The sequence below is a fragment of the Typopeltis vanoorti genome, chromosome 15 (genome assembly GCF_054136105.1).
Source record: "Typopeltis vanoorti isolate ZY-2024b chromosome 15, IOZ_Tvanoo_1.0, whole genome shotgun sequence".
NCBI lineage: Eukaryota > Metazoa > Arthropoda > Arachnida > Uropygi > Thelyphonidae > Typopeltis > Typopeltis vanoorti.
In genome coordinates, this window is record NC_143563.1 from 60,255,583 (window position 1) to 60,278,531 (window position 22,949).

The following is a 22,949-nucleotide window of genomic DNA, read 5'->3' on the forward strand; positions in this document are numbered from 1 at the left end:
CCTGCTTTCATTCATTAACACGTTCATTGCCAAGCTGAAAATTGGAATTTCGTGTGGTGGCCAAATTTTCTTTACTTGATAGCGACGTCCACGCGATAACGCGTGATCAGCCATTTGGTGAGAACTCGCATCACGCGATATCGCATGATTGGCAACGAACATGTTAACATTATCTTACCATAATCATTCTTCCTTCTACTGCCCACGTATCGAAAAAAATTCATGAGGGTTTTTCGTAGCCCGATTTCTAATTTCTGTAAAAGATCTGTAAAAGATCTGTAGCAAATGAGGCTGGATATCAGATTAGTGCATTGGATTGGAGACTGGTTATCTGATAGGTATCAGCAAGTTGTGTATGGGAGAGCAATATTCAGGAAGAGGAAAGTCAAAAGTGGTGTGCCTCGAGGTCTGTTTTAGGGCCATTGTTTAACCTGTATGTTAATGATATTGGCAAAGATTTAGATGGGATATTCAGTTGTTTGCAGATGATGCAAAGTTGGGACAACTATGAAGAGTAGAGAAGATGTTGTGGCCTTACAAGAAGACTTGAATAAATTGAGTGAATGGACACAGAAATGGGGATGTGAGTTCAATGTTGCAAAATTAAGGTTTTAAAATTTGAGAAACAAAGATGGGATGTAGAATTTATGCTTAGTGGGGATATATTGTTGGAGGTGGAGGAAATAAGAGATCATGGGGTGACAGTTTCTATTATATAGTGAAACCTGTGGAGTATTCATAAGTAAAAAATTCACACGTATACCACAGGAATTAAATTTTAATAATAATATGTAGATATTTTGTCTTAAGTATCTTAAGACATCATCAGTACAGTTATTACAAACAATACTAGGAATTACATACAAAGGACCAAAGTGCACATGCTTACATTGGAATCTCTCTATAGCGTGTAGTAGTGTGTTTGAGGAGTGTATAGTGTCCTTACATGTGACATAAGGCTTCAGTACTTTCTTTATATAAACACTCATGTTTATATAAGAATCTATGTAGCAGCTTGATGTTTTTCATTGGATCCTATGGTTAGGGTTTTCAACTCCATGTTGTGTTGTGCAATCACCATAACCCCAGATCTCTAGCTTTGTTAATTTCCTATAATCCAGTACCATCAGTATGATACAACATATGTAATCTTTTTATGTGAAGTGCATTACCTTACATTTTGCAATATTAAACTGACAACTATTGTCCAGAATATCCCTTCTCCTCCTTTCAACTAACTATTGCTCTCTCTCCCCATCCTGATTTGTGCGGTTTGATAAGATGGATGTGATCTTGATGTTCAGAGATGCATTTTCTTATAGATCTTCCCGTTTGTCCATAGTAAGACATCTTACAAGAACATGGAACTCCTTCGCATACGCAAGGAGCATCATAGGTGAGAGTTTGTCTTTTGGAGAAGGTAGCAAATTGTGGATCTGGTTGATTGGTTTATAGGTAGTGGTGAGTTTACATTTCTTCATAATTTTTGACAGACATTCCAAGATGCCTTTGATATATGGTATAGGGGTCCTATGGGCTTCTTCTTGTCTGGGTTGATGTGTAGGGAAGTGGCTGATGATTTTTTGAGTTGCTTTTTGGTTTGTATCCATTTAATAAAGCTGTATCTTTTAATAATTTCCAATTCTTGTTTTAATGAAGAATCTTTAAAACAAGAATTGGAAATTATTCAATATACAGCCACCTCCTGATGCTGAAGAAATCCAGGTGACAAAATCTGTGTGCAACAGTCAAGATGCAGGCCAAATTATAGCCTTATAAAGAGAGTAATCACTTCCCTATCTTTACTTGTCAATGTGTTCTTCAACATCCAAGTAATCTTTTGAGCTTTTGCAGTATGTCCTCTGAACTTCAAATCTCTGTTCACCATAACCCCCAGATCTCTAGCCTTGTTAATTTTCTATAATCCAGTACCATTAGTATGATATGTAATCTTTTTATGTGATTACATATGTTATCTTTTTCACATAAAAAGATAACATATGTAATCTTTTTATGTGAAGTGCATTATTACCTTACATTTTGCAATATTAAATTGACAACTATTGTCTAGGATATCCCTCCTCCTCCGTTCAACTAACTATTGCTCTCCCCAGTTTTGTATTATCAAAACTGAGGAGAGGCAATATCCAAACAACTGAATATTCCCCTTATTATCTTTTCACATATCATTAACCTCCACCATAAACCACCTTATTTAACTCATACCATTTCTAATTACTTTTTTTTAAATTTTTATAAAGTATTACAGTCAAGAAGGATACAAAATCTTAACTGAAAAACCACATGGTGTCTTCATGTTTGCACAAGATGACAATATAGGGCTACCTCAACCTTCGCCAAATTGCCTTAGTACTGTCCTAACTTGATGCAGTCCATTCCTCCAGTGGATACATTTCATCTCTAACTAATGTTTTATTATAGTGGAAGGGAATATTTTAGCAATCTCACTGACATTCTTTTGAACCTGGATTTTGAAATTATATTTTCTCCAGAGAGTCTCATCACCAAGGGGTGGCACAAGTTCTTCATTTTTTCCCCACTTACTTAAAGCTAATAACCTAACCAAGGTTTCAATGATTAGATTTAATTCAACAATGTAATATCAAATTGAACAAGTAATTTAATTCAACAAGATGTAAAATTTTAAACTAAACATATTTGGTCGTTTATAATTAAAATACAATTTTATTAATGCTGACCATAAAAACAGACAAAAAGAACATGTTTGTGATGTAAACCACAACAGAAGTATCTCTTCCGGCTTAACACATCATTTCTGTACATCTAACTACACGATAGAGTGGCAAAACAGCTCCATGCCATATCTCGGTGATGACTATAGACATCGTTTATTCAAGGAAGCCACAATAGTGTCAATAACTGGTGGAAACCTCAACAGAAATCAGGGTGTAATTCTAAACAGTTCATGAAAAAACCTTATCCTCTCTCTCTTAATCAAGCTGAACTACAGCTAGCCAGTAATCACATTACACATTTACAACAAACACACGAGTGATAATGAATAAGAACAATAAGTCCTCTCTGTCACGCGAACGTGTAACCTTAGCTACTAGTTGGTTTACAACGTTTTTTATGTTCCTTTCAATTTGCATTTACTAGTTTTTATGTCTTTCCATAAATGCCTCGATAAAGCCAGACAGTCTGCTGGCCAAAATTGTAGGCTATAATATAAGTTTGTTTTTATGTTCAGCATTAATAAAATTGTATTTTAAGATGTAAAATTAATGGATTGATAACAATCATCAATTACAATAGGATTGAAATAACTTATAATAGGTTGCGGTTTAAAATCAAACTATGCACTAAAATCATAGCTAAATCATGTAATGATAATAATAATAATAATAATAACTTACGGGCTGTGCCAAAAGTAAACCTATAACCTCTTGCACATGACAACCAGGCACTGAAGAGGTTACATCAACTTCTGAAGCCGAAGCCATATCTGGTACACTTCCATCATCCATTACTATCTATAAAATATTACAGAAGATATAGTAAAATGTTTGACATCATAAACTGAGAGGTTAATTTTTATTTTTGCTTTTAAAAATAATTATTAATGAGACAGGTTGTGATAAACAACCTATCCTGTTAATAATACATCAAGTCAAAATCTGGTATAAAGGAGTCACCATTGATAAGTAATAGGGGATTGATTACATACTAATTACAACACTAATTGTGTTGATTTGGCCAAAAATCATGTGCAAATAAAAATACCATGATCAGATTATTATTATGCGACACCTCCAAGAAGTCCAAGGACTTATTGCAGGAGGGTGCTCTACTCTACTCTACTACACATATCTTCATCATCTCCCTTACTACTTAATTCTCCAACAATACTAATAACATCAAATACACCCACTACTAACAACATGTTTTTTCTGTAAATTGTGTGTGTGCGCGCATTATCACTACCAATTTGCCTGTATAGAGGATGAAAACCTCGAGTTTATGGGAGAAAAGTCCTGCTACCTCCGTATGAGATTGGCCAACTTGTCTTCAATTGAAAAAGCCCATATAAAGTTCTTCTCGTTGTGACAATTCTCGTCACAATGAGAGGAATCATTACAATCAAAGAGCCCAATGTTTCATCCAATTGTGCTACAGTGGCACTATGGAAAAGAGGAATGATGTACTGATAGGAAGAGAAGATGTGTTTTCCAAGAGAAAAACTCCCTTAAGGCAAGAGGGAAAGAAGTTAGTGAGCTGGAATTACAGATAAAGCAATTAAAGCTCAAGCATGACAGAGTTAAATTAAAGATGCCAAAAAATTATATTCTTGTTTAATCCTTTATTGAGTGAAGTATCTTCATGACTAGGCTACTTGTATATAGAAGTTAGTGACTACATTAATTGTTGCCTCAGTATCCCATAATGCAAAGCATACATCCTTGTGTGTGTGTGTGTGTGTGTGTGTCTAACCAACGTTTCAAGTTACATGAGGAGTTACATGTCATATCTCAGAACCATACCACTCTTATTACTGTCTGTAATGATTTGAGTTCTTTTATAACACTGTCTGTTAATATTCTTTTTTGAGGAGCTGAAGGTTTTAATAGTGGGAATGGTATATCAGACAGATAGATGGAATGAATGATAAATGGGAGTAGCAGATTCAAGTGAGTCAGCATTTCAAATGTAAAATGATGTTGGGCAGCTGTTGCTCATGTTGCCGTATGTTTAGTAGACATGGAGGGGGGGGGGAAACAGAATAGATGGATGCCAGTTCTACTGAACAGCATGTAAGGAAATATCTAGAAACTGTCTGTGGTTGAAGAGAGTCTGTGAGAAGACTGAAGGACTATCAATAAGTCAAAATGCCCTGAACAGCATCAAGAATTTTTAGAGTTTTTAGCTGGACCATCCCAAATGTGAGTGTAGTATTCCATTATTGGGTAGATTTTGAATTTATACAAAGTAGCTGGATAAATGAAAACTAACATGCTAGTATTTAGGCTTATGTGATGGTTTAAACTCATTAGGTTTAATAGAATTATTACAGCACAGATGAACAATAAAATAGAAATTTATTAGATGCTATATTTCGTCTCTGTCACAGAGATATTATCAGGGATACAATCCCAAAATTGTAAAAGAATACACAAAAACACTAAAACAATAAATGAGGGGAAAAAAAAATTAGACTAAAAGCCTAAATTCTTATGAGGAGTTACCTGCATGGGTGCTGTTAGCTAGCCTTAGCTGTAGGGAAGAGGGCTGAAGAATTAAAGTGTCCCAAATCTTGGGAAGTTTAACACAAACATATTTATTAAGATTTGGTTGGTTTAACAAATCTTCTGCTGATTCTAAAAAAAGTCTTTCAAGTTGATATTTGTTGTGGTGAAGCACAGTGTTTTTTTCTCATTTGATTCTGTGCAAGGTATCCAAAGCATGGTCAACTAGACCAGACTGACCATAGTTATGGTGGCAGATGTATTTCTTGTGGATGTTGGTAGATCTCCCAGTCTGACCATATCTGAATATCATAGCCTATGGTCAGACTGAGATAATTATCTTAAATTATCTCATAATTCTCTCTCTCGTGTACCAAAAAATTTATTTTGTTTCAATTTAATGTGGCAAAATGTAAGATTATGCACACTTTGGATTGAAAAGATTACATACTGGATTGCAGGAAACTACACCTTCAACATTTCCTCGTAGGTAGCATTCCATAGACCTCTCACCAGTGAATCCTCTCTGACACCTGTCCTGATCCCTCCCCCCCCCCCCAAAAAAAAAACCCTGGTGACCAAATCTGCTTAGTAGTCAAGATGCAGCTGAATGATATAGCCTTATAGTTATTAGTATGTTTTTCAACATCTAAGAAATCCTTTCAGTTCTTTTGCAGTATGATCTCTAAACTTCAACTCTCTCTCCCCCCCCCACCCCCTCCACCATTACTCCAAGTTCCTAGCCTCATCATTTCCTGCAATAAGTATGTAATCTTTTCAACTAAAGTGCATAATCTTACATTTTGCAACATTAAATTTATAACCAGTAGTCCTTGTGAACAAGAAATCAATCCAAACAGAAACATTTAAAGTGGCAATGGGCTGGGCATACTGCTTGAAGACAAGATCAATGATGGACAAAAGAAGTACTGGTTCAGATTCCATAAGAGGAAAGAATGCTCACCAAAATCATGGTGAAATGATGATATCATCATATTTATAGGAGCAACATGGGAAAGGAAAGCCATTGACTGGAATGATCTTGGAAAGGCCTTCATTCAGCAGTGGACTGACAATGTCTGATAATGATCCCTTGCCCACAATGCCAATTTATTTAATGACCTGCTTGATATCTACATCACTTTTATCAACTATTGCCTTCTCCAGTTTTGTATCATCAGTAAACAACTGGATATCCGCCCCATATAACTTTCCCTATCATTAATATTATTATTATTACATAACACCTCCAGGGAGTCCAAAAACTCATCGAGGGAGGGTACCTACTCTACAATTCTGTCTCCAAATTTAAAAAAAAAAAAAAATAGTGGCCCTAGTAAAGGGCTCTGAAGTACTCACTAGTCACCTTCACCCTAGATTTCTCCTTGATCTTCACCATATACTACTCTCTGGTGTCTGTTAGTCAGTCCCTATCCGTGTCACTAGCTTCATATCTATTTCCACTTCAACTTTTTTTAATATTTTCCCATGCAGTATTCTGTCAAATGCCTTTGCAACATCCAGCAGCATCATGTTGTAGGCATTTCCCTTATCCATTTCTGCTGTCACTGTATCATAAAATGTGAGTAAATTACTACCTTTTTTTAAAGCCATTCTGCCCACCGTAGAATATCATATATTGGGTGGGAATTTTGAACAAGAATAAAACCCTCATTCCAGCATGAATAATTTCTATAATTAGATCACAACAAGTATCTATATGTGGAAAACAGAAACAGTAGTTTGGTCATGCAAAGGAGATTAAAAGTGGTAAGTCTTCCCACTTGGCATTGTTGTCAAAGGACAAGAGATTGTGACTGGTAATGGGAGGGTCTTTCTATTGAAGATGAAACTTGGAACAGATTGCGATTTGAATTACCAGGAGGAACAGTCATGCCAACAGCATGCCTGGAAGGAGAACTGTTAAGAAAAGATCCAGAGCATTCAGTGAGGAGAGGATTGTCAGAAATTCTCATTGGGATATGAACAGTTTGCTTTAAGTCACTGCTTACACATCTCAGATACTCTTTCAACTTGGTCAATGGAACTGAAAAAAAGGGAGCAACCAGTTGGACTGGACATTAAAGTTATCAATTAAGATGAACTTACTGTTAGGATAGTTGGACTGCAGGAAAACAAACTTCAAGGATAAGAATACAAAGAGGTCAGAATGATTTTCAGAATTAGTAGTAATAGACATGTCAGATGAATGATATATGAGGCAAGGAAATCGTAAGCCACAGAAGGTCAAAAAGGGGAGATTTAAGATTAGTCATCCTCTGTTCAAGGAATATCAGATTGAACTAAAGCATAGGAACCACCCTTGTAGTGGAAGACATCATATGGGGTAAAGTTTGAACAATTAAGATAGATGGCGATTGTGTTAGATTTTGCATTTTTTAAAATTATGGAGACAACTACCGTGTTTGAATAAAAACTTTAGTTTAATATAACTAAAATCTACAATCGACGTTTCGACCTTTATGTCAAGGTCATCTTCTGGAACATACAACTATACACAGAAAACAACCTACACTACAATCAAACTGGTTTGTTAAAGATACTGATCAACTGCTACAACAATTGTTGGCCTGACCTCTGGTGAAAAAAATATATATATACACATCAACACTAGAGTCCTATTATTAGTGTTATCTGTTGGTTGTAGAAATACCTTGGGTGCAATAACAAGTATCTATCTATATACATATATTAACATCATGATTATACCTGTACATTCTAGCCAGTTGGTATGGAATAGTTTCTAATACTAGCTGAAGATTGGCTAGAGTCCTGACTTATGCTGGATCTTATATATTATGTAGGCTGAATGTGTGCCATCCAGATCCTTGGAATTTTCATGATATTTAGGTGGTTTATCAGGATTTCGCAGGCTTCCTTAAATTTCCTTTCATACCAGGTTTTTGTGTGGTGTAAAGGGCAGGTGCTTTTCCAGTTGATTTGGTGTAAGGTGTTGAGCACGTGGTCTGAGAGGCCTGCTTCACCATAATGGTTATATTTAATGTGTCTAACGTGTTCTTTCTTGCGTATAGGGATTGTCTGTCCTGTTTCACCAATGTACAGTAAATTACAGGTGCAGCAGATGCAATAGACTCCAGGATGAGCTAATGGGAGAAGAGGATCCTTAGAGGAGTTGAATATGGTTTTAAGTTTAGTAGGTGGTTTAAAGGTAGCATTGAGGTTTATAATGTTGTAGGATTCTGTAGAAAAGAATGCCTAGTTTTTTTTTTTAGGTGGGGAAGCTATTGATGTGTTTGTACCAAGAAAGATCATAGGTAAATATCAGTCCAAGGAGAGATGGTTCATCCTGTTTAAAAGAAAGGTGATCGTGTTAATTTTGGGTTCAAAAACCAATGCACTTTGAATATCAAAGCAGGTGATGGTGCACGTAATTTATTTTGATATTTATATCTCAAATTTTGAAGTGAATGCAAGTTTTTTATAAGTTTTTTTTTCATTTTTTGCATTTGGGGGATAGGGGTAGTGAAGTTTGTTTTTTAACTACAGTGACACTATTTAGCGTCATGTTAGTATTTCAAAGCCAAACGTAAAAAGAGCAGAGGAACATACTGCAGAAGGAGTTACTTTCAGACATGTCTCCCATACAGAGAGCATCCAGTTTCCATGCTAAAATGTGGCCCAGCTCCAGGCAAAATATCATATTACAATTATGCACCAGCTGATCAGAAAGCCTCCTAAATGTGTTACCATCAGGTTCTATCCAAGTCTCTATCTGGCAGTCAGCCTTTGGAAATGCTTTACTATATCCTTCAAGATTGGAGGTTTTCTGGATCTCCACAAAATACTTAGTAAAGATCCAGAACCTCCAATCTTGCTCTTGATGGGTGTCACTCACACTGCATGTTAGAAGATTGGGGCAGAGAGAGAAACCAGAATCCCCTGATTGTTGATTTCTGAAACTAGTTAGAATTTCTAATCACACTTTGGTGTGATTAGAAATTCTAACTAGTTTCAGAAATCAATGCTAAAATGCTAACACTGAACTGATAGCTATTCTCACATGTCCACATTCCAGCCTATTCAAATCATTCTGCAAGCACTGCATATCATCCACATTTCTGATTACCCTATCTTTGAATGATCAGCAAATAGCTGTCAAATCCTTCCCAATGTCATTAATTAGACTGCAGAAATTACTCACTGAAGGCCTGTTTTTTTTGGGGGGGGGATGATTTTTGGTGTTCACTACTCAGAGCAACTTCCTCTTTCTAACCCAACTGATCAAGCTGGAAAAATGCTGAGGAATTAGCTGTTAGGGTCTAATACTAATAATCCTCATCATCCTCCCAGCACTTTGCATACCCCTTTCTTTTAAACTAGTTGCTTAAGTGCATATAGATATCAGCTCTATTTGTAATACAAATAATAATAACCTCATCCATAATTTTTTATATATATGTAGAACATCCTTTGCCAAGTTATTATGAAATTAATGAACCTTTTTGCATAATAATAGGTTGCCAAATGAGATTACCTCTGCACTGACTTATTTCCCATACCCTAATTAGTTTTTATTCTCCAGTCCAGACACTGAAATAATCTAAATAACTGAAATAATAATATTTCAGCACCACTGATGATAATTATTATCATCAGTAGTGCACTGGGGGGGGGGGGGGGGGGGGGGGCAACAAGATGCCCTGTCCCCCCCCCAAAAAAAAAAGAAAGACAAAGGAAAAAAAGACTAGAAAATTTTCCAAAAATCTTTTCCTAATTAAAATTCATTTTTTTATTTATGTTGTGTCGTATCTTCTATTTCTATACTACTTATGAATTAGCGGTCACATAAGGTTGGAATACTCTATAGCTCTCGAGAATGATGACAGCTGTGAACGCAAGGCGAACGAAGTAGTGCTCAGGCAGACCGAGCACTACTTCATTTGCCAGAGATCACAGATATCATGTATTGGCAATCACTGCAGATGCTATCATAGGTCGTATGCAATGTGTATTCTCAAATCGTCTACTCAACTCGGCCCTCCCTCAAGATTAAATCTTGAGTGCTCGCTTCCCCTCCAAAATTAAATCCTGCGTGCACCACTGATTATTATTATTATTTAGAACCACCAGGGAGTCAAGGATTCATTGAAGTAGGCCACATACTAAATGCACAAGCTGTCATACTTCTTGAATTCATTCACACTGCTTGCAAACACAACATCCAATGGCACTCACCACTCTATGAGAGAAAAATTTAGCTCTCATCTCCCCTTCTTGATGGCATTCCCAAAACTTCCAAGGATGCCCTCTTATCCTTTCCCCCCTCCATAAAATGAAAAATTCCATCTACTGAAATCCAGCAAGACTCAGAAGTTTGTAAATCTCAATTATCTCACTTCTCTTTCTACTCTTTTCTAGTGTCAGCAGTCTACAAATTCTCAATATGTCTTCATAATCACTATTACACAATCCTGATATCATTTTTAACTCTCCATTGCACACTCTCTCTCTACTGTATCAGAATCACCATGGAAACCACGAGACCAGACCTGCACACAACAGTCCAATTGAGATCCTATCAAATTCTTGTAAAGAGGAAAAAGGATTTCCTTATTTTTACATGTCAAAGTTTGCTATATGGCCCTTGAACTTCAACTTCCTATCTACTAAAACTCCAAGATCCTTAGCTTGATCAGCTTTTTCTAGCATAATCCCACCAACATAATACAACATTGGATATCTAATCTGACTGAAGTCCATGATTAGATATCCAATGTACATTTACTGACATTGAACTGACAGCTATTTTCATATGCCCACAATTCCAGTCTGTTCAAATTATTCTGCAAGTATTGCATATCACCAGCATCCTGTTTATCCTGCCTAACCTTTGAATCATCAGGGAACAGCTGTATGTTGCCTGCAATGACATTGGCAAAATCCTTCCCAATGTCATTAATGTACATATTGAATAACAATGGACCAAGGACTGATCCTTGTGGTACACCACTGGTTACCTTAAATCTTGCAGACTCACATCCCCAATACACCTCTTTTTGATATCAGTCAGTTCGCTATCCCTTTATCCACACTAATATTTTATAATCTAATACCATATTCTCCAATTTATGCAACAGTCTTCCATGCTGTATTCAGCTAAAAGCCTTAGCAAAATCTTAAAGTATCATGGTGTATCCATTCCCATTATCTAACTCAATGGTAACATTATTACAGAATGTGAGCAAGTTGCTCAACATGCCCTTCCCTTAGTAAACCCATGCTTTCATTGCAAAGTATAGTTTCTCTCTCAACCCATTTCTGAATGTGAGCCTTAACCAACTTTTCCAAAATCTTCACCACCATTCCAGAAACACTGATAGGTTGATAATTGGATACATTAGTCTTTCTGGTCATTTTTTTTTTTTTCAGAAAGAAAGTAGTTTCTGTTGTAAAAGCAACAGAAACTACTTTACTCTACTCTTGCACCATCGGTAGAGCCGGCCCTACTAGGTAGGGCCGGCTCTACCGATGGTGCAAGACGTGCAGTTGCACGGTGCAGTAAATTTTTTGGGAGGTAGTAAATTTTTTGGGAGGCAGCAAAATTTATAGGGGAAGCCCTATATAGAAGGAACCCATACTGTAGCAGATGAGACAAATGGTCAGGGGAAAAAAAAAAACACCTGCAGAAACAAATTACAAATAAATATTGTCCATGATAAAGTTTTTAATAATATTTAGTTTTTAATAATACATTCAAAAAAAAAAACAGTAGAAATTTAGAGAGAAAATGATTAGAAGTCTCTATAGTTATGGTAGTGTCAGCAATATGTTTTGGTTGGAAGGATATTGTAGACATATTTTTAGAAGATATTTTTAGCCACTAACTCATTAAATTTACACTCATTTAGTTATCACTTGATTACTGATAGAGTGGATTTTGCAGTGAGTCCTCTAGCTTCACATTTATCCTGTGGGTGTTTTGCAGGAAACTAAATCAAGGGTGATTCTCATCCTCTTTTTGGGAGGCAGCAAAATTGGCATAAACTATACGAAAAATAAGGGGGAAGGGGCAGCATGAGCAGTGCCTAATTTGGCTGCATTTTTTTGTATTGCATAGTTCTTTAATTTTTTTTTTTTTAATCAAATAGCTACTATCTTCTGCAAATTGCCCTTTTCCTTTTTGGAAGACAAAATGAGCTCCCTGTATTTTTTTTTAGCTTTATAAACTTTACATCATTTAGTCATTTCTGTTTGAGGGTTATTTTTTAGTTTATTTATTTTATTCCTTTTTTTTTTTTTTTGGCAGAATGGTGATTTGACATTTTTAGATCATTCTATACTGAAATACAACTGGCTTATCTACAAAGAAACCTGATTATCTGCATTAAATTTTACTGAATATTTTGTATAAATATAAATTATTATCATAATGTATTAAAAAAATTAGAGAGAAAGTTAAATCTTTTATTTTATTTTATTTTGCTACATATATCAAGAGAATGTGCTGAGGAACTGACAGCTCCATTGACATGGCTGTTCATCACTGAGAGTCTGCCGAGGATAAGATAGTCCATTGCATAAAGGTGGAATGAGGCAGCAAACTGTAGACTAGTTTGAATTCTGTAGTTATTAAGATTTTGAGAAATTAATGAGATTATTATTATTATTACTATTACTATTATTAATAGTCCAAGAATTCATCTTAGAAGAGCATAGAAGTGTCCTGTCATTCTTCCAATTACTCTACAGAGGCATATAGAGATCATATACAAAATTGGGCATATTAGGGTAATATTATCTGTGGGGTCAGCATGGATTTCTTAGGAATATACTCCTGTTTTAATTATTTATTTGCCTTATATAATAAATCAACAAGAGCAGTTGATGAGGGAAAGGATATATCCTGCCTCAAGACAGGTTGATATTTAAGTTGCAAAGTATGGATTAGTTAATTGGATTGAAAACTGGCTGTTTGATATGCATTGGAGAGTTGTATATTGGGGGAGTGAAGAAATATCATGAAAAAAAAAAAAAAAAAGTCACAAGTGTGGCTATACAAGACTCAGGAGTACAATCCTCAGATGTCTGGGGAGGTGCATTGTCCAGACTTGGGACAGTTATTAGTGCCAATGCTGTAATCCTTCATCAGGAGGATTTGAATAAATTTACTATAGTCAGCTTCAGGATTTGAGCAATTTAATGCAAACATGTAATATGATCTGTCAGTGGTGTAGCTAGAACGTTTGCTGCCTGGGGCAATTCCTGAGTTGGCCGCCCCTCTCAATACACACCAAAAATACTACAAAAAAGTCAAAACAATGTATAGGGAAATAAATTAAAACGCTATGTTTATTTTTGAAGTAAAACTTTAACTTCAATATTCTAAAATGTTATTTTTCTTGCTTTTCTGTTAGCATAATCGTCGATGACATTGTCGAAGTCTATTTCATAGTAATGCAGGTAATTCTTAATCAGTTTTATTTAGAAAAACTCCTCTCACAACTAGCAACACTTACAGCAATTGTGAGGAAACTTTGCTGTAGTATTACAATAGTTGGAACTGAGTTCTCGAGACTGTATTTTAGAATTAACTGCAAAAGTTCAAAAAATGTTCAAAGTGCCGCCCAGGGTGGACCGCCCCCACCTCTAGCTATGCCTCTGTGTTCTGTATATGCAATTATAGGTATAGATCATCTCGGTTCTGAATGCTTTTGCAGATTTGTGTTCCAGTTAATGCCTGGAACTCCACATTCAACATGTCAGCTAATGAATGGCAGTTTTTAAATATTATCCTTCATCGCACCCCTAATATTATGTTCAGCGAGTGTGGTGGGTCATCTACTGCAGACAGCACTTGACTCCCTATGTTTCCATCTCAGCATGGTATCACTGATTGTTGACCTGGGATGGCCCAATTTGTCAACAATTTCCAAAAGAAAGTCCTGCAACATTGCATCCTATCATAATGCCTCTTTCAAACTCCTTGAGTTCCCTTCTCACAGCCATTTCACCTGGACACAGTTGCACTGACTTCAGAGCATCATATTCCTCCAATTTATACTGGCTACAAACACATGACTCATTACATGGTATGATGCACCTTGCCTATGAGGGAGGGGGGGGGGTCTGTTGACCTCTTTCCAAGAGGGAAAAATAGGGATTCCTTTATGGACAAATGGGAGGATGCATTCGATTTTGTTCTCTAGGAGGAAGAATGATTAGGGCAATTGAAACTTTGTGTATGAGAAGTAAAGAATAAAGTAAAGAGCATCCTTTCATTCTCCTTCTCTTCTACATAAGGAGAATGATAACATGGGTATCAGAAGATTGAGTGAATAGCAGTTGCGCTGGGAAAGGTGATGGTTGTGCAGCTCAAGTATAATAGTGATGAGTTGAGATGGTGAGAAAAAATTATGAATGATATGTTGGCAGAACTGTGAGCATAAGGGAGTGCAGTTTGTAACAGAGAAAGAGAGAGAATTTGAGTAGTGAATGGAAATGCACAAGAGTGAAAGCTTGCATTTGAATGAATTTAGAGTGAGTCATCTGGAGAGGCTGATGTGAGTAGATGAGCTGATGCTTAGAACTGATGAAGGTTACTAATTCTATTACTGCCTCCAGTAACTGGAGAACCTTTCAGAATATAGGAATAATGAAAATTACAATTGGCAAGGTTGCCTCAAGTTGTTATGTTCTGAAACAATGCTTTTACTGTTTGGTAACAAAGGAATCTGGAAAACCTGTTATTATTATTATTATAACGTGATACCTCCAGGGAATTCAAGGACTCATCGTGGGAGGGCACTACTACTTAATCTTATCACGACACTACAACCATCAACACCATCTATCGCCCATCTTCACCAACAACAGTATTTTTGTCTGTAAATTGCATGTGTTCTGAAAGCCCATTTTTCTGTGCGCAGGATGAAAAACCCAAGTTTCTGGGAGAAAAAAACCCTGCTACCTCCATACGAGATTGGCTAAACTCACATTCAACTGAAAAAAAAAGTCCATATAAGGATTCCCCTTGTCATGATGAGAATCGAACCTGAGAACCACTCCAAAATGAAAACAAGTAATAAACTCATAATCAGATTTAAAAATTATGAAAAATTAGGACTTTCTGATAATGTCTTGGAACTATCCATAGATTGCATTAGAAAGTCTCTGTATCAAAAAAAAAAAAAAATTGCAACATCCTTTTCCTTCTTCATTCCTTATTCTTAAACCAAGTTTCCCAGTGATGCCTTGTTCTTCTATTTCTCTCACTTTTACATTCCACTATGATTGTAAATTTAAAGAGGCCTGTGAAGTTATAATCAGTTACCATAATTTTAACAAAAATGTAAACATTTTCAAGAATTATAACTTGTACCAAACAACACAGAAGATAAGTGGAAGAAATATTCTAAGAAGTGTGCCTTCTAGGTGCTGAGATGCCTTGGTTGTTGGGTGGGAGGTCTAGGAATTAGATTTTCATATCTTGGTAAGTTTTGCACAACAATATTATTGAAGTTAGCTTAGTTTTTAAGACTGCTGCTGCAACAAGCTCCTATGGCAACCATCAAGCCTTGTAGTAAACCCTGAAAATCATTTAACTTGGGTACTGGTAAAATCCTAATAAAGGGAAGCAGCTGTTATCAGTATTAGCTTGAAGCTGATGACAAATGATGTCAGAAAGGCTCATTTCAGAAACTTACAGGATGATCAGAATTATTGTAATGGGTGCAATACTGCAAGATGGGAAAGATTAGAGACACCATCTTATCTTTCTGCTGCACATTATGGATCACAGGTTAAAGAGTTTTAATCATGCAGAAGAAATGGGGCTCCTGCAACAGACTCTGCTATATACAGGGTGTTCGGGATAAATTTGACAGTTTCGTAAGGAAAAAGAAAATCTTCTTTGTATCTATTAAATTTAATGAATTGACAAAAAAACATTACAGGCAGAGTTAATTACAATACTATCAACAAGATTTACTCAAAATAACCACCATTAGCATCGATCACAGCTTCAATTCTGCTTCGGAACCTCGAACAAGCTGATGCTACAGTCTCCCTGGGAAGGGCCGCAAAAACTGTTTTAATTTTATCCATTAACTGGGCTTTTGTATTACTGGAAGTGCGATTGGTGTCTTTTTCAACTGCGCCCCATACAAAATAATCCATGGGGTTAAGGTCTGGGGAGTTTGGAGGCCAAACATTTGGACTGGTGAAGTCGTAGAAATTTTCAGACAACCATTTTTGACTTTTCCCAGAGGTGTGGCAAGGGGCCGAATCCTGCTGCCATACATACGGCCTACCATTGGCTACCCTTGTTATCCAGGGCTTGACTACAGTTAGCAACTCCACGAACAAAGCCCGAATTCCAATGCCAGGGTTCTTCAACACCTGTTCCTGCAGATTTGCGAGGAATTCTGCTGTACGAACGCAATCAGATCGTCTGCTAGGGATCTTTCTTCTTGCTACATCCTTGTAGTCACCATTTTGCAAGTCTCTAGTTCATGCCTGATTGTTTTTACTGTATTCAGGGAGCATTGGGCAGCAGTCGTAATATCCTTATTTTGATGGCGGGCACGAATCATCATGATACAAGTTATTCTCTTCCATGATTCAGGTGGGTTCCAGCTATCCATCCTTTCTGACATCTTGTATATGAATGAAGAAGGGTCCAAACTTTTAAATGAAGAGAAGTGTGTGTTAATACATGTAACTTACGGAAAAATATAATTAATTATAAATATGTCAAATTTATCCCGAACACCCTGTATATAACTACAGAGAAGACAATAAGAAGATAAAAACTGAAATTTAGGGGACATATTGCAAAGGTAGTGAAGGTAACACAGAGGATTGCTGCAATAATGAGGACGCTGACCTGCAGAGATAAAATGGTTATCATTCCGTTGTATCTCTGATCAGGCCACACTTAGACTACTGTTCTCAGATCTGGTCCCCAGGATTTGAAGGAGATAAATTAACTATGGAAAGGGTACAAAAGGCGGATAACAAAGATGGTGTCAGGACTGTACAATGTTAGTTATGAGGATCGGCTGAGAGAGTGTGGACTGCAGAGTTTGGTGGATAGAAAAAAGAGAGGTGATATGATAGAGACTTTTAAACGGTTGAGAGGTGGTTACAGGGTTGACACTGGGGAGTTCCTTTGATTGGTTGAACAGCAAGGAAGGAGTCATGACAAGGGGCCATCCCTGGAAGTTACGAAAGGAAACTGTGAGAAAGAGGGTGAGGAGTGGTTTCTTTGCATGGAGGTTGGTTGAACCACGGAATGCATTGCCTGATGGAGTGGCGAGATTGAGAACAGTCAATGCAAGTAAAGGGGATAAAAATCCCTTATCGTTTTTCAGCCAGTATGCAAAACTAAGATCGAAAACTACGATCTAAACATTTTATGCCAAAGAACTGTCAGCAGATCCAAGCGTAAGTGACCACTTGGTAGTGCCACACCAAGGCAACTCGATGCAAAGGTGGAGCAAGCTCCCTCACTATCCTTGATATTTTCTCATAATGTAAAAACACACAGCTCCTAGGAGTTGTAGAACTGCTTTACATTATGAGGAGAGGTCACTACCCAGACCGGTTTCAACCTTTTTTAAGGTCTCATCAGTGAGTAGCTAGACCTAGATAATATCAAAGTTTAAGTGAAAAGAACTTACATACCTTCGCTATACGAATGCCAGAAAGGTGTGCCACTATATTATATTATAACTAAGATGAAAAGCCAAATGGCTATTTTTTCTGGCGAGGTTGATACCGCAATGATGTCTCCATCTTGTTGGAGACATCATTGCGGTGATCTTGTGAGCTATACTAGCAGTAGCATTGTTACCAGCAGGGCCTCCCCATCTGGACATATCACGGATGAGGGGTCAGACAACAAGAGTCACCTTGGTCCACCCGGTTGGGGTTTGAGCATATCGACAACCCTATCTCATAAAAAATCAGCTAGTCATGGAACATGTACCAAGTAATCTTTACTGGACAGACTTAAATGGATGTCGAACCAGGTCTTAGAATAATGGTTTACTAATAGGTTCTTGGAATTATAACTAAGATGAAAAAGCTGTGTGTTTTTACATTATGAGAAAATATCAAGAATAGTGAGGGAGCTTGCTCCACCTTTGCATTGAGTTGCCTTGGTGTGGCACTACCAAGTGGTTTCGCTTGGATCCGCCGACAGTTTGTTGGCATGAAACGTTTAGATTGTAGTTTTCGATCTTAGTTTCGCATACTGGCTGAAAAACAATAAGGGATTTTTATCCCCTTTACTTATCAACCTAGCCAGAAAAAATAGCCGTTTGGCTTTTCATCTTAGTTATAACAGTCAATGCATTTAAGGAGTGGTATGATAGACTTTGTGTTTCCTAGGAGGGATCTCCCTCAATGAGTCTTGATAGACTTGTGTTTCTTAGAAAGGACCTCCCATGATGAGTCTTTTGACTCCATGGAGGCCTGAATAATAATAATAATAATACTGAAAATGGGAACTGTAAAATGAACTCCAAAAACATGGCTTATGAAGATGATGTCTCAAAGTCATCACGATATCATCATTGGATCAAATTCATCTGAAAAATCACACTCTTGCAAATAGCTACTTGGAATCTCAGAACATTACACCAAATTTGAAAATTAGACAAATTAATGCAAGAGATGCTAAATATGAATATAGACACACTAGTAATTAGTGAGATAAGATAGACAGCAGATGCAAAAACTGAAAAGGATAAAGTTATCTTTATCTATTTAGGAAGTGAAGAACACACACACAGGAGGCATCAGTCATGATGAAAAAAGAGAAATTTCCAAAAGTATTCTTGGATATTGGCCTGCGAATGACAATCATTATTATTGATTCTGCCAATGCATTCCACTCTCCATGCAAAACACCTTCTCCTCACTCTTCTGCTCATACTTTATTCATAGTTTCAAGGGATGGCCTCTTGTTCTACCTCCCTTTCTCATTCTAAAAAATTTCTTCCATGTTAACCCAATAACAATCACTGTCTAACTTATATGCCTCAATCATATCCTCCCTCCCCCCCTCCTCCTCCTCTTCACAAGGTTTTGTAATTTACATTCTTACCATCTGTCTTCATACCCCACATTCCAAAGACCATTTAACACCTTTGTGAATATCTTCTCTGGATTCTTTATAAAATATCCTCATCATCATATATCCTGTATAAAGATTCCTCTTGTCACGACGAGAATCGAACTCAGGCCTTTTATGATCAAAAGGCACAACGTACTGTCATTTTTTAAATTGCTCTATGGAAGCGTTGGTCAGTTCCCTTGCAACATTTATCTCCCTCCCACTTATAACATCTCATTCCATGCTATAGCTCTAAGCTGTTTCCTTTCATAATCTCAAGCCTTGTAATTCCACATATATCCTTTCTTCACAGAAGTCTTCACATGATCACTCTCACCAAGTGGGGAGGAAATGCAAACCCCACTCACAATCGCATCCTCTGATGAAACGATCAGATCTAAAACTCTCGATCCTTGAGTGCCCTCCTTTACATACTGCCTAAGATAACTGTCTCTGAAGAATTCTAGAAATTTATTTTCCTTATTTCCAAATGGTATCTTTTCTTTCCAATCTATTCTGCCTTAATTAAAATCACTCATAATAATAATCACCCTTCCCTTGTTTACTAACCCAATTTGCTTATACATTTCTTCATCACTACCCTTCACAATCCCTTACCTATAGCAGCATCTGACTAAATATTTCTTCTTGTCAACCAACACCTCACACCATACTGACTCAAAACCATTGCCACTACTTACATCTCGCATCTCCACTTTATACAATGTGAACATAATTCGCCTGCTATCATCAACAGCAGTCCCCTCTTCCCTTCTTGTCCTTTCTATCCTCACAGATAACATTATACCTTTCCATTTCTATTCCAGTCAGGATATCATTCTTATCCAACCATGTTTCACTTATTTCAACAATCTTTGGGTGAATAAACTCAATCAACAAAACAATTTCATCTTCCTTATTTCCGATGCTCCTGGCATTTGTAGATAAAAATAGCAATTCAATTTTAGGTCTATTACCAGTCTTGCTCATTCCACTTCTAGGTTGTGATCATCTCATACCTAACCATTTCCAATTGTCTTTATCACCACTTACCCTATCTCTCTCTCTCTCTCTCTTCAGACTCAACTACACCCTGTACATCCCAAACCATCCCATTCCCATACTGACCATTCACAACATCCCCTCTCCTTATATTGTCTCCTTCTGTCTACCCTGACTCCTCTCAGTTTACTGTCCATCTTGTATTCTCATTTTATCAGTATCACTGACAGTGCTATTATTCTCATTTTCAATCACTTCAGTCTCAACAGTCCCTCTTTCCTAACATTTTGCTTCCCCTACTCTCTTGCACACATCATTCATTGTTCCTCCTTGCAGCAATATTTTAAATGACTCACACCAAATCCATTCAAATGCAACCCATCACTTTTGTAGATTTCCATCCTTTCCTCAAATGAATCCAACACATTCATAAACTGCACTCCCTTCTCTTCATAATAATCAAACTTGCAGAAAACCTGTTAACACTGGTCTCCTCCGGGTATATGCTCTTTCTGCCAGCCATTTTGATGAAGAGGTAGAAGAGTTTTATGAGGAGGTACAATCATCGTCAGCATCAAATTCCTTCTTAGCAATCTTTCAAAGTAATTACTCCAGACATCAAGAATATCTTTATCCTCAGTTTTCCATTTCGAAGTTTTTTTCAATAGCCTCCAGAATATTTTACCACCTTCCTGATATTTCTTTTCAATGTTCTTACCAAAGTCTCCCCATGATTTTTTGTTTAGCTAATTTTACACAATGCTTTGCTTTCTTACATTTTTCTCTGCATTCCCTAAGATCACAAGGTGACTTACTTGCCAGGAACTTTTAATATGCCTTCTTCTTTTCCTTGACTGCCTTTTTAACTTCCCGAGTCCACTATTGAGTTCTGATTTTTCTATCCTTGCAGATTACCTCACCACATGCCTCTCTGACTGAATCAAAGTTTTCTTTACAGTTTGCCACTAAATCTCCAAGGTTGGTTTGGTTCTTGTTTTCAAATTCTTTCAGCTTTTCTTTGTTTGTGTATTTGAGTCTACAGTTCACATCTGACAGATGTTCAACTTTGACTCATTTGAAAACTTACTTACATACTCTTCTTATGAAGTTCAATTTTTTCCTGCTTGACATTAAATTATTATTATTATTATTATTACCCAAGACCCCATGGAGTCAAAGACTCATCTGGGAGGTCCTTTTATCACACACACACAGCTCATCATACCATGCTTTAAACACACTCAAATTCTCTGTAGACATCACAATCATTCACAACTCTGCATGAAAAAAACCTGCTTCTCACTCCCCTACTTACACCCTCTTTATACAGTTTCCAGGGATGACCTTTGGTTCTCCTCTGATTTCCCACTATTTTCTGTAGAAACTCTCCAGTATTGATCTTATAACAACCTCTTACTAACTTGTAGGTTTCTATCATATCTCCCCTCTTCCTCCTGTCCACCAGACTCTGCAAGTTGCATCTTCTCAATCTTTCCTCGTACTCGACATTCCAGAGATCAGAAACTACCCTAGTCAGTCACCTCTGAACCCTTTCCAACATCTCTTCATCCTTCTGAAAACCAGGTGACCAAATCTGGGCAGAATAGTCCATATGTGGCCTAATTAAAGCCTTATACAACAGAACAAGAATCTCCCTACTTCTACAAGTCAGTGTCCTCCACATCATTCCCAGAAGCCTTTTTGTCTTCACAATTTTGGCTATGTGTCTCCCCTAAATTACAGATTCTTATCCACTATCACCCCCAGATCTCTTATTTCCTGCACATCCGACAATATATCCTCACCAAGCATAAATTCTTCATCCCATCTTTGTTTCCAAAATTTTAAAACCTTACATTTTGCAACATTGAACTCACATCCCCATTCTCAATCACTCAATTTATTCAAGTCTTCTTGTAAGGTCACAACATCTTCTCTACTCTTCATGGTTCGCCCCAACTTTGCATCATCTGCAAACAACTGAATATCAATGGTGGCGAATATCAACTAAATGGTGATTACTTCATATTTCAAACCCTCTGTATACTCTTGTGTCCTGAACCAGTGGGAAAACATTACTGTCAATAATAACAAAGTCAATGAGACTTTTCTTATTCCTAGCATCTTCTCTCCATGTGAATTTGTGCACATTTTTATGTTGTAATATGGTGTTAGTAATAGCTTCTCAATGAGAAGAATCTAGTAGGTACTTAACATTATTATTAGCTTTGCTCCAAATTTTTCCAAAACATTCTTATATGTCTGGTAATCATTTCCTACTCTTCTGTTTTAGACCTCTAACAAGGACCAACTTTGCCTTTTTCATTGTGTCAGCTGCCTTCTCTAATGCCTCAAAAATGTCTCCACTTCTTCCTTTTGTGGGATCATAAGCACAAATAAGTCTCATTGTCCAGTTCCCCATTCTGATATTAGCCCACATCACTATTTGATATTGCCTGCCATTCAAGAAAATTATCCTCATATTTAGTGTTTAATATTATAGCTCCTCCTTTTCCTTGATTATAACATCTTGTATTTGTTGCTTAGAAAGATCTCACCTGTTTTTGTCTTTTTTGTTTCGGTAATACCTATTATGTCAATCTGGTACTTATCCAATTCTT

General features: G+C 36.9%; 1 protein-coding gene across 2 annotated transcripts in view; it reads right to left on the minus strand.

Annotated features, from left to right (window-relative positions):
- The window catches only part of LOC150098794 (uncharacterized), a 149,527-nt gene that overhangs the window by 88,338 nt on the left and 38,240 nt on the right, over positions 1-22,949 (minus strand). For both annotated transcript variants that reach the window (XM_090405509.1, XM_090405508.1), the window contains exon 2: positions 3,399-3,515. In XM_090405509.1, coding sequence (XP_090261635.1) covers positions 3,399-3,509 — 111 coding nt within the window. In that variant the 5' untranslated portion in view covers positions 3,510-3,515. The remainder of the gene's footprint in view (positions 1-3,398; positions 3,516-22,949) is intronic.